Below are 13,115 nucleotides of genomic sequence, written 5' to 3' on the forward strand. Positions count from 1 at the left end.
CCAGCTGATAAAGGCAGTCACATGGTGCAACTGGCTCTGCAATCACCACAGCAATTTGTGAGAAGGAGGCAAGGAAACTTTCCAGGAGGCTTTAATGATAGTGTTCTTGACCTTGAATTAGACAGAATTGAAAAGCAGTGGAAAGCATTCTCAGTTTGCTTTTAACTAATAAGGAAGCCCTCAGTTTTTAATAAAAATACAGGCCACAATCAAAAATGACTGATGAACCCTTCTCTGTTCTATAATTAAATTAATAGATCCAAAGGTACAAAATTCTGACATATATAAACACATACGCATGCTCATGATGCATGAAGCACATATATCTTACAGCTCACCTAGAACACTATGATCTCATGGGTGTTGAAGAAGCTGTCAAGACACATTTTCCAGAAACCTAAATGACAACTGTGCTACTGTAAATCACAGTGTCAGCAGAGTTCACTCTAAAGAAGGAGAAAAGCAAAAGTCACAGTTGACATGGAGCCCTGGAAAATTCAAATTTTACAGCTGAATGTTTCAACAGATAACTAGGCAGAAAATGTACTGTGTTCTTTGCTTTTCACACTTTTCTCTCAGGTGAAGGAGAATGTTTACTTCCTTAAATATATTCCCTTTGTGTAAAGTTTAAGAATACATATATTTTTTACGTATATTAGCAGTCGGAAATCTGAAATCTATTTTCATCTGTGAGAAGCTTCCAGATGACATTACTGAGCTCATAAGAAATCTTTCTACATGTTTTTTTAAATCAAGTAATTATTAGAGCTTAAGGGATATGAATTTAAATCGTGGTATACCTGGAGTATTTTCCCATATTCAAATTAAAGCAGCAGTTCCAGAGAGATTTCTACAAAGCATTTTCTGTAACTACTTAAGAAACTGTACTTCTTTATCTAGTTCAAAAAAAAGTAAATCTAGGGATACTATTGATAACTAATTTTTCTTCTCACACACTTGGCTACATTTGGGAACTTTAGGCTAACTTTGTTAATTACAGTGCTTTCTAGCTGCTTGCAGCATTCTTGCACATTGATTTTGTGTACTGCTCCTCAGGGGAAAAAATTACCTTTAATCACTCAATAAAGTGAACCAGACACTGGAGCACTGTTGAAAGTCAAATGAGAACAACATTGGGATAGTAAAAACTTCACACCTAACGAGTGGCAGTGTAATAACCATGTGCAGCTCTGACAGTGATCCAGTTCTGGACATCCTCTGGGGTCTGACACAGTTCTCAGTTAAGCCACTAAAAATCAGGCACTAAATTGCCTCATTTCCTACCAGCAGTTGAACTAAGGTAAGTGAGCTAGCAGCTCACAGCAGGATAATCTGAAAGGGGTGTTTGAAGCCACTACTTGGAAACAGAAATTACTTTAATGAAGGAACCAACTCCATCTCAACTTCTGAAAAAGTTATAAACAGAAGTAGACACAAATTTTTACTTAATTTTTGAATACAAAGTCTGGAATTAAGATTCTTTCATTTATGCTAAATTTCACAAATGAAACATGATAAAAGGAACTGATCTCATACAGCAACTGTGCAGAATAATTTGTTCCTACCACCTCCTCAGTTCTCAAAGCTTCTGTCCCCACCCTGTAAACAGTAGTGTGGTTACGAGAGAAAATAGGAGAGGGAGTTCTGTCCCATGACTAATGAACGACTACTTTCTTGTAGTTTGGATTGAATATCTATAAGTGTTTATAGCACACTTCAAGTCAAAAAGATTCCTTTCATCAAGCATATTGGAATGAATTTATAATAGCCATATGCACTCATGAAAGATCCATGCTGTGTTTAATTGTGAGAAGCAGTGGTAACAGCAGTGGCAGAAAGTTCCACGGAATTACATATAATTTAGACCTCAGTCCTCTCCATCGTGGACTAAGAACTCCTGTGTATTTTATTATGGATGTTAATCTTGGATAGAGAGCTAGGGTTTGAAGCAGAGCCAATGCCAAGCTGCACAGCTCTTTTGGAGTTTTACCTCTTCAAAAGAGTCGTGAATTTGTGATTTGACAGTCCCATTCACTGAAAGGCCAGAAGAAGGAAGAACTGACCTTTCTGAAATTGAAAAGGGGAGGCAGCTGTCATCCCCTTAATGTTTGCAAGGGTAAAGGCAAATTTCTGTTTCCCACACCCCACTCCATTCTGCCTCCATGCCAGCAGCACATGGTGCAGTGACACACACAGGTTAGTTGCCTGCAGTCACAGAAATCGCTTCCCTTTGTTTTCCTACCATCTCCTACTGTTTACCTCCTGTGGGGAAAGCAGTTTAAGTGTCAGGATCTGCTCCTAACTGGGTGAACTGGAATTAAGCTAAACCAGCAACAGCACTTCACACAGCCCCACACTTTCCCCCCTGCGTGACTACACACAATACCTGCTGGCACCCTCCTTGAGAGAGCTGTCTTTGCTTAGCAGGAAAATAGTATTGCTTCAAAGGAGCTGTCAAACTACTAACTTGTAATCTTTTCCCTTGAGGCTGGATCAATAGGACTGCAGGTTCAATACTTAGCAGAGCAAGAAGAAAGACCAATAAGGTGTCCAGCTGCTGGGAAACCAGGGAAATTTACTGACCTTGGCTCTGCAAGTGCTTTCTGGGCTTTAAATAGATAAAATAATAAATATAATTTAGTCTATTGTAAGCTGAAGCCTGTGAAATGGAAAGCACATTCTTGCAAGTGTGCAGGCAAAGGAACAAGAGCTGGAGGCATGGCTGATAAGCACTTAGATATAGACTAACAATAAGCAGGATATGAGCAATTCATCCAGGACTAGCAAGGTTCTAGACAGGATGCCTGTCATATGCTAGAGGGGGCGATCAGGAAACAAACAGATACAGCATTTAAAGATGCACAGTATGAGCTGAATGTCTTGTGCTGGTAGTGACTGACAGCTAAGCACGCCTTGTGCACGGATAAACTCCAACTCACACATACACAATGCCACTGGAAAGAGAAAGCATGGTCCAGCAGGTAAGGACCAGACTTCAGTGCATGTAAAAGGGCACCACTGCTCAGATTCAGGCTGCTGGACAGAGGAACAAGGCTTTCTGCATTTGCTTTGGTCACCATCAACAATCACTATGATTTCTTTCAGTCTTACCATAAACAACCTTTGTAGATGTCTGGGCTTTTTACTTGTATGCAACACTCCTTATTTTGTGTAAAAGTGTCACTTTTATATCTCTACATATGAGTTCTTCCAAATAACTCTTCCTCTTATATCACATGGTTTTCATAAATGATTCTTCATTTCCAAGCAGTAATAGCAGAGCTTTCTGTCCACACACCTCTCCTTTTTGTTTTTTTGTAATGTGATAAAGCCTGAAGGAGCTGCAGTAATAGAGAAATATACTCACACGCAGACCAGTTCAAAATGGAGAGAGAATGGTAATGAAAAATTACAGGTAAATACAGTAAGCTACCATGATGGCTTACTAAACAAAATCATAATTGCTCACAATGCCTGCTCTAATAGTAGCAGATAGAGAAGAAAATCTTAAAAGTGTTTTAAATAAAGGGGGCAAGAAGTCTTCAGAATACAAAGCAATTTGATTTTCAATATTTTTTCAGTAAATCCACCTGGGAGTAAACTCTCTGAAAAAGTTGCTGAATATTCTTCACAAATGCAAAGAACTGCCTGACACAAACTTGAAAAGACTTTAAAAAAAATTATTAGTTTTAACTAGCCCTGCACTGTATAGGCTCTGTACCTGACATGTTTGTGTCCATGAAACTGTTAACACACCACACCTGTTTCCCCTTTGGGATCACATGTTCTTGATTATCTCTCATTTTTAACATCTACCATACCTGCTAAGAAAAACTGCTGCCTTCTATCTTCAGAACATGCCAAATCTTTAGAATACAGCTTCCAGTTAAAAAGCAGTCAAGAAGGACAATGTATTGTAAAAGAATAAGAAAGCTCATTTCACATTAGCAATTAGCCTATTTACATTAATTATTCAATTGCCTCATTCTACGATTTCCCTGATGTTCTTTCGTGCTTCCTTTCTCCTTGCAGCATGTTACAGCTCACATTACCTCACTTTGATACTTTGCTCCCTTCCAATGGGAGCCATGAGTCTAAAACATTTATTTTGTTTGCTAATAACCTGCCTGTGTAGACACTTTGGAGCTCTAATGGCATAAGAAAAACAATTCCAAAGCCTTCAAAGGAACTGACAGACTGAAACAATCACTATGACCTAAGTAGAATGAATTAGTGTGTGAAGGATCATCTTATTTCTCAGAAAAGAGCAAAACACCTCCCTTTACTTATAAAAGAAGCTGAGAGCTGAATTGAAGCTGAGGAATCATTTGGGTTCTGTTATGTTATGGGTCTGGCTTGAGTTGAGACAACAATAAAGTACCAGAATCCACCACAGAACCTCAAAACTTAACTCCAAATACTGTGAGATCTTTGAAAAATACTATCAGAGCATTTACGGCAAATTTTTGATAGGAATATGTTCAGGAAATACAGAAAAATAATGTTCCACAGCAAGTAAACAGATTATCATGACTCTAATAACATTTCTCATGCTTATATCCACCCACATAGAGAATATCTATAAAACTGCAAGGACTGGTTCATATTTGGTGCCCCAAGAAAACCTCTATGTGTAGGTTATAAAAATTACTGCTTTATAATAAAGTAAAATTACAATATTGTTACTATTTAAATGCAATGGTACAAACCCAACATGAGCCTATCCTCAGTCCTTCAACTGCAAGACAGATTTTCCAGCCACACAGAGGGTTTAGCAACCCCTCTGTATAATACACCAGGGGGCTCTCATTCATCCTGCAGCACCACTGTGACAGGAGTATCATCATCCTGTGCCTGAACTCAGCAGTGATGGAAAGCACAGGTCTAAGCAGCCTTGGAAACTCCTGTGCTCCATGTAACCACAGGATGGGGACAACAGAGGTGACAGCTGAGCATGCCTTCCCACTCAGGCCAAACTGTACTTCTCAACCCATTTTCTAATGTAAGGTTCTGTGATGAGAGTGTCATTTGGTGTCCAAACTTATTCCACATCTGTTCTTCCTGCCAAGATTCCCAACAAAGGAAACACCCATTCCTACCAAAGTTTTCTGAGGAAACCACACAGATTGGGGATGGTGATTGACACTAATTGACTGTGGCATTACTTCTTTTACATAAAATCAAGCAGGTGGCAATAACTGGCAGCTTGTGTTAACCCAGGTGTATCCCTGCAGCAGCCATAACCCACAAAGTCTACAGATATTTGATCTGCTGGTCACAACTGTGTCAGTCCTCTCTGAGAACTGACTGGCAGACAACAGAGAACTCTACCTTTTTGATAAAGGGAGTAAAACATAATCCCTTCTAAACCTATCATCTTGAAAGTATCCTTTTCTTTTCTAATCTTTCCCAGACAATGGTTCAAAATAAATTTTGATATTCTGTAATCCTTCTTTTAATCTCACACTTTCCCTTCTCCATTTACTTGCATAAATTAGAGACCTGGAGGTGTCCTGCAAATGTGTGCAACATAACAGGTACATTGTCATACACAATTTTTATTTGAGTCAGGAATTCTCTGATTCCATTCCAGATGTTTCCCAGTCATAGTTCCAGAATGTTTTAGATACCAAGCCTTGCATATAACTATTCTTTTGCATCCTTCAGTTCCCATGGAAGACAGTGAAAAGCTCTCAGTGAATTCAGGAGATTTTAAACAAATTTTTTATCTTTTTTTCTGATAAAACACTACATCAACTACAATTCTAGAAGTGACATAAATCCCAGACCCCTAGGGCTCAGTTTACTTAAGCAGATATGTACACTTTCTCAAACGGAAGTAAAACCTAGGCAATGATAAAGCAGTGAATTAGAAAATAGATCATTAATATCGAGAAGGCTGTACTTCTGCTGGATTTACTTGCTTTACATCTTCCTAGAAAGCATTTATTAAAAAACTGGAAGATTCCTCTTCAAGAGCAAAAGAAAGAGCATGCTTTTGTGCTCAAAGCAGCAAACTTTAGTCACTGTCGGAGGTTTTTCAAACAAACCACTGCCACTTCTGTGTCCTTCAAAAAATGTTACACTACAAGCTATATTTTGTAAGATATATTTCCCACAGTTCAGCTATATGAATATGCCCACTGCCCTTTGCTGCTGCTCAAGGATCCATAATGAATAGACCTTCAGAAATATTCAGCTCCTTTACTGAGAATGCCTGATTTGCAGAACCATTATCACTATTTCAGTGTGCTAGATTTTCCTCTTGAAAACAAGTTTCTTCCTGAAAACATTAGCCATCTGAAGTTAAACCTCGATCTGTAAACATCTGCAACACGTTCCTGTTAAACTGAAAATTTTCTCTTCCCTGGCTCCCCTGATGTCAGAGATTATTCAGCTTCTGCATCTCTCAGCATTCTTTCAATCCATCCTTCGACCTGCTCTGATCAGCTCCTCCACAGATGCCTGAACTACACCACCACTCTGAATTCCCCTGGTAAAATAGCTCTTCTCCACAACAGCACCCATGCTGCTGCAATTATGTTTTAAAGGTACAGCTTTTAGGGTAACTACCTCATGTTTCCAGATCTGTGATATCAGCCTCTGAACTTTCCTTTCAACCTGAAGGCAAGTGGAGACCCGATAGTGCTACAGCAGATGCTTGGCAAGCATGCACACAGCCACCTACAGACAGGCAATGAATAAATTCTGTGCTATACTCACTACACACCTGAGAGATCCCTGTTATACTGTGTATGAGCAGCAACAATCCTAAAACATTGCCCTCCACTAAAGCTGGGGAAATACTTTGAGATCAACATCCTCTGCAAAGACCAGCACTCCTATATTCTGAATGGAAAATAACCAAATGCAGAACACAGTATGTGAGGGTGAAAAGTCTAACATCTGAAGTTAAAAATATCAAAAGTATAAAAAGTAACAGCTGACAAACTAATTGGAATGAAAAAAAATGCTGAAACAGAGTTCAAACACAAGAGAAAGGTTAAAGGACAAATGAAAGAGCCAACATGGAAATAATACCTGTTTCAGCCACCTGCAACCTTTTGTTAAATACTTATGGGATGAGGAGTCTTTAGTTTTGTTGCCATATGGAATTCTATCCCCAGTGTCTTATGCCTGCAATAAACTGAAAACTACAATTTGCTAATGTCTGTGACAGTTTGGCAAAGCTCTTCACCCCATAGGGAAGGCTGATAACTTTCCCTTTACTTGGCATGGGTCCCACAGCAGTTTGAAAAGAAAAATCCAGCTCAAAGCTAAACTTGGCCAAAACAAGGAATGTGTTCCTCTTTCCAGCCTGTTTGAGACACAACTCTTCTATCCTAAATACCAATTTACTGCCCTGCTTTCCCAGCAACTGGGATCTTGGCAAAGAATGCTCTTAATTCAGACTAGCACAAAAACCTTTCATATAACTTGATACAACATTAGAATGCCCTTATAAGTTTGATTCATATGCTTATACCCATCAATTAGCAGGTAGGAAATCAGAACACAATTATTAACTTTCTGGTTATCACACTGTACAGAATTTACCTTTAATTAAATTCAGACCAATTTCTTAATTTTTATAGTCAAAAAATTGAATAATATTTCTTATCATTCAAACCTTAGGCAACTATTAGACAATACAAAAGAAATAGACACTGATTACGTTAAATCCCAAGATAGTGCTGGTGACACCTTCATCCCTTGCTCTGATTCTTGCTTGTTCTAACAGTTTGAGAATTGAGTGTAATTGCCCTGGGGCCACAAAGTGGGCATAAGTTCCTTTAAAAAAAGGTTCATTGCTTCACAACCAAAAAGAAGATCATATCATATAATTTTATGATTTATGTCAGGATTAAAATTGGTTTTAATTTATAAAAAAAAATTGAAAATAGATATTTAATTATTTTTTCTTTGCAAACTTAAAAAAAATCATTCTAGATTGCAAGGGCAAATGAACTGGGTTTTGGCAGGGACCTGTTACTCAAACAGAGCAAAAAAAGATTGAATTTACATCCGGAATTCAGCTTTACATTAAAGTTTGTATCTTTAACATGTCGATTTTTTTAATGAATAAAACAGTAAAGCCTATTTAAAATGAGCTAAAAACATCTGCTGAAATTTAGGTAACTGATGATAATTTCAAGAGACAAAGAGAGATGGATTAAATTGAAGCTGATATTCATTTAAGGAGTAACTTTTTGTGAATAAAGAAAGAAATGTTCTGATTTGAAAGACTTTTTGTTACCCCAGATTTTACTATTCTGCTTCAAATGAAACATTTTGTAGTGGTTCTTCAAATGAAGACAAAAGGAAAACTTCAGGTACATTAAGCATGCCATATGTTTCATGTACCATGAAAATGCCCCAGACAATGCACATTTTTAAACAGAATCCAGATCAGTTTGACAACTTAAAGTGGAAAATAAACCCAATATATGAGATAAAGACATTTGCATCATTATTTTTACTTTGCTACTTTAGCTAAACACATCTGTCTCAAGGCTTCATCTCTATATAACCAGAATATGTTGTATGTCCACTGTACAATTTGAAGATAGTGAATCATCTAATGCTTAACTTCAGCTAAAAAGCTGACACCTGACAGTCAAAGCAGGCAAGCCAAGCTCTATTGACCCTGGCAAAAAACGTGTAATTCTGTAATAAACTGATATCTACTTTTTCAGTACTGCTGCAATAGCTCTTAGTGCATTGCATTCAAAAAGCCCTTTACATGAGGCAGAATACTAAACTCTTAGTGCATTGCATTCAAAAAAGCCCTTTACATGAGGCAGAATACTAAACTCCCATTTAATGGTCCAAAACTGAGATATAAGAAAATACAGAAGTTGCTCAAGGATGTGAAGGACCTGATTATACCTGTTGTGAGAGATGCTCGAGGCAGCCCCAGTGGCTCGAGTTGTCAGCTGTAATTCTGGGTTTTCTGGAATGGCTTCCATTTGTACTGCCAATTTCTTATACAAGTCAAATATATTCTGCTGTGTTTTTGTTCACAAACAAAAATCACAAAAAAATCATATTTAATGTCCTGGTTTCCTGAATACAATACAAAATAACAGGAGGGCCAGGAGTTGGACTCGATAATCCTTGTGGGTCCCGTCCAACTCAGCATATTCTGTGATTTTGTTTGGTTTTCCTCAGAGTTTGTGTCCATTACAAACTGTAACATAGACATCACATAACATTACCAAACATTGACTACTGCATCTGTAATAACCTCTTCAGATTCCACTACTGCAGAAGAGTTACAAGACAGTGGAGCTGTTCACAATTTACAGTTGTAACAATTAATCTGACCAGAGCTGCAGAAGCCAAAACAACTCATGCAGGAAATAGGTACCAAAACATCAGTGACATGGGTCCCTGCAAAGAAAACCACTGAGCTTTAGGGTGGGAGTGTATCTTAATTATCTTTTGTCAGGCTCGTGGAGTGAGAGAAGGAAAAAAGAGGTAATTTGCTTACTTTTATAAGTCATCGCATTCAGTTTCTCAAGATATGAGCAGCCTGACCTGAGAAACCAAAGAATGATCATGAATGTCTCAGTTCTTGCAGTGATTAACAGACTAATTCAAAAGCCACTGAAATTAGTAGAAAGACTGCACAGGCATTGGCTTAGCTCCAGACACCTCCTTAACTGTAAGCATAAATTATGTTCATAACTACTCACGGCAATTTATATGGATGTGAACTTCCCACACGCAGGGAAAACATTTATCACTGGATCATACAGAAAGATCCTGGTTGGAAGCACTTTTGGCAAATCTCCACAAATGAAATTTTAATCAGTTTGCCTCTCAGAAAGCAGCCATACCAAATGTCTTCTCTAAGAAAAAAAACAATAGTGTCTGCATCATTGTTCATAAGAAATGAAAGTATGTAGCATTTACAAGCTATACATGACTGACTTCAGTGTCTTTGACTAATTAAGCCAATGAAGATACCAGCTTGTTGATGTCTTTTAACACAGGGATTTGTGTATCATAGAAAGAAATCTGAAGTATGTGAAACACTAAACTTATTCAGAAATTTCCTTGCCTGGTTCACTTCAGAACACCCACACAACTTCATCTTAGGGTTGGAGAATCACGAATCAGATGAGGGTCAGCTTAGTGCTTTGAACAAAGCAATAAACTCATCAAAAGCAGCAATGGAAAAAAAATTGAGATTTAACTTTAAAGTCTTGCTAGTCCCTCAATTATGTCAGCTATTAAGCCAGAACTCTTTTTTTTTTTTTTGATGCCTAAGATTACTGACTATAAAGATCATTGCTAATACCTATGAAAGTAGGATGTCTTACCTGTGAATTTGATATCAAAGATTCAGCTGCATAGCAAATACTATACAAAGCAAAAGTCTCAGAGATGCTAGCAACTCCAGCAGATAAGACAGCAAATTTTGGATCTGGACATTTCCCATTTCAGGAAAACCGCCTAAAAATATACACTCTCAATTATTTTTGAGGAAAAAAACCCCAGTAATTTTTGTTTGCAAAAGAAAGCAAGAAATAAAAAATGCTAGCCCAGCTTATAAAGTATAACAAGGATTAAAAAGGTATGAGTTCAAGTCATTCTTGCAAATCAGGTAAATCAAAAACTTGAATGTCAGTCATCCACATACCATATCACTGTAGTATTTGCCAGTTAATTTTGGAGTACTTCTCACCCTATGTTGGTCTCAGTACCCTTGCTTGGCTTGCTATTTTGCTGCAAGAATATTTTGGCCAAAATATTCCTGAAAAAAACTTTGGTGATATGAGTCCCAAATAGGTCTACTTAATTACTAAAAAGGAAACAAGGAAATCCTATGCTAGTAGCAGGAAAGATGCACAAATCTGGTTTTAACAGGCACTCGGTTTCACCATGTCAGTAGACTTTGCTTTTTAGGATGAAAGCTGGCAAAATTCATTTCCTGAGCAGATGCTCCCAGCAAATGAGGGACCAGGTATTACCATGGAACCACTGAGCAATCCTGTTGGTATTCCTCTCAAAGCCAGCCCGCCGAGGGATCTGCTCCTCCCGGAACCAGCGAACGATGACGTCTCGGGAGAAGGGCCGAGATGGGCGCTCCCAGATGTTACTGCATGGAAAGACACAGCACCAGCAGTGTATGAAAACAAGGGGCAATATAAATATTAATCCTTTTTTACATATTTACAAAACACACAGCTGCAACTTCACTTTTTAAAATCTGTTTAAATTACTTTGTGTTTTTATGGAAACCACAGTGGTGTGATTTTTGTATTTGCAATGGCACCTTAAACATTTTCTTACAGAATTTAAAATGAAAAACAATTTACCACAATAGACGTTTCAGTCAGCTTTCCTTTTCCACCTCATTTTTATTCTAGTGTAAATATTGCCAAGCAATTTTTTTTTCAGTATATTCCTTTTTACTGGCAAAAAACTCTAAATCAGTATCAGCTATAATGCACTCTGTCTCCAAACACAAAACACTAAGTACAACAGAGGGAATGTTTTGTTTAAATTTTTATGTTTCCTTTGCATTCTCTACTTGCCTGCCTTACTCTTTCTACTACTTTCTATGTGTTTTAGCTAGTAGGAATCATTCTCCATTTTGCATTCTTTTCCTCTCCTGCAATTCATTGTGCTCCCTAAATAGTCAAATGAAAGATTAATAAATACCAAAGACACTTGGTTTTGCCTGAAAAAATCTACAAAAAAACTAAAAGCCTCTGAAACTTAGGACTGCTCTCTTAAAAAAAAAAAAAAAAAAAAAAAAAATGCTGTAAAGCAGCAGACAGCAACAGAGAGCAGCAGCAGAGGACAGCAGCAGCTCGAGGCTTAAGACTTGCCTAAGAATTTGTCCACTTGACTTTTCAATATCACAGCTTCATATGCTGATCTCACGCTGTCTTTTCAAGGCCTCATCTCTGTGTGAATTCTAAGAAATCTGCCTGAAAAATAAATGGCATTTAGCTTGCATTAAATCTGTTTTTCTTTTCCTTTAAACATTCTTTTTCTGATCACCAGGAAATAGCAAGACTGAGGACTCCCAAAAATTGAATAGCCTGTTGAAATGGTGGGGATTGAAGAAGGAGCAATTGAACAGAAAACAAAATCACTGCAGCACAAACCAACCTGGACGCTGCAGACAGAGCCAGCAAAGGACTGGCACTGTTGTTGTTCAGTTTGATCTCCTGCTCACTGTTCAGGTTTGTCCCCTGGAACAAATGACTCAGGCCAGCCACTCTTCCCTTCTGGATGGCGCGCAGGGATTGCCGCCGGTACTCGTCCCGCGCCCTGCGCGCTTTGTGGCTCCTCTCCTCGTCGGCAGCCTTGGAGCGGCGCACTGGGCGGGAGGAAAGGGACGAGAGATTGAGGAACACAAGCAGCCATTTGCTGCTTACAGAGCTGCTTAGTGCCTTTATTCCTCTATGAGCTGATTTGAAAAATGCATAAATTGCCACACGTTACCAAAGGTGGATAACTGGATGACTTCCCCGATGCTTCAAACACAGGCCCACCACGAGAAGAAGCCTCAAATTATCAATGATCTGACCACTAGTGGCAGCAACTGAGACTCTACATATTGTGATTAAATCTGACACTTCTTTTGGCTGTAATAAGAGAAATTCTGCTTGAGGGCATCTTTCCCCCTGGAAGTGCACCAAGTGCTATGTTTCAAGAAAAGATGTTAATTACTGCTTAAAATTAAGTCTGTGTCTAACAGAGTTCTTTGCCACTATGAAGACAACTAGAATTGAAGGGTCAACTCCCAAAATTTGTCATTATAAAAACTGACATGTAGGTTGCACTTTGTCAGTGCTGTTTTCTTTCTGAAAGGCATATGCTATTTTTGTCATGGTACTTATAATCACAGACATCTCCAACTTGAAATTCACAGTCTAAAAATTGTTTCAGTAACAATGGATAAATAAATAGCCATTGGAAAGAGCATGCTGATGCTATGGATGGGGTTGTCTCACACTTGAGTCTCTGAAATTGTGTATGGAGGACCAGAATTTATGCTGGAAGATTTTAATACACACCTAACAATGGCACTGACCAGGGAGTTACCCATTTCTGTAACCTGAAATGAGACTGCTGCTCTGGCCACTGGGGCT

General features: G+C 38.3%; 1 protein-coding gene across 1 annotated transcript in view; it reads right to left on the bottom strand.

The window, feature by feature from the left end:
- Nucleotides 1-13,115, bottom strand: part of SH2D4B (SH2 domain containing 4B) — a 60,453-nt gene that overhangs the window by 16,601 nt on the left and 30,737 nt on the right. Inside the window, exons 5-6 of the mRNA XM_017746461.1 lie at nt 12,130-12,340; nt 10,980-11,107 (exon numbers count right to left, since the gene is read on the bottom strand). Coding sequence (XP_017601950.1) covers nt 10,980-11,107; nt 12,130-12,340 — 339 coding nt within the window. The remainder of the gene's footprint in view (nt 1-10,979; nt 11,108-12,129; nt 12,341-13,115) is intronic.

Source organism: Corvus brachyrhynchos, unplaced genomic scaffold (genome assembly GCF_000691975.1).
Source record: "Corvus brachyrhynchos isolate BGI_N302 unplaced genomic scaffold, ASM69197v1 scaffold279, whole genome shotgun sequence".
Classification (NCBI taxonomy): Eukaryota; Metazoa; Chordata; class Aves; order Passeriformes; family Corvidae; genus Corvus; species Corvus brachyrhynchos.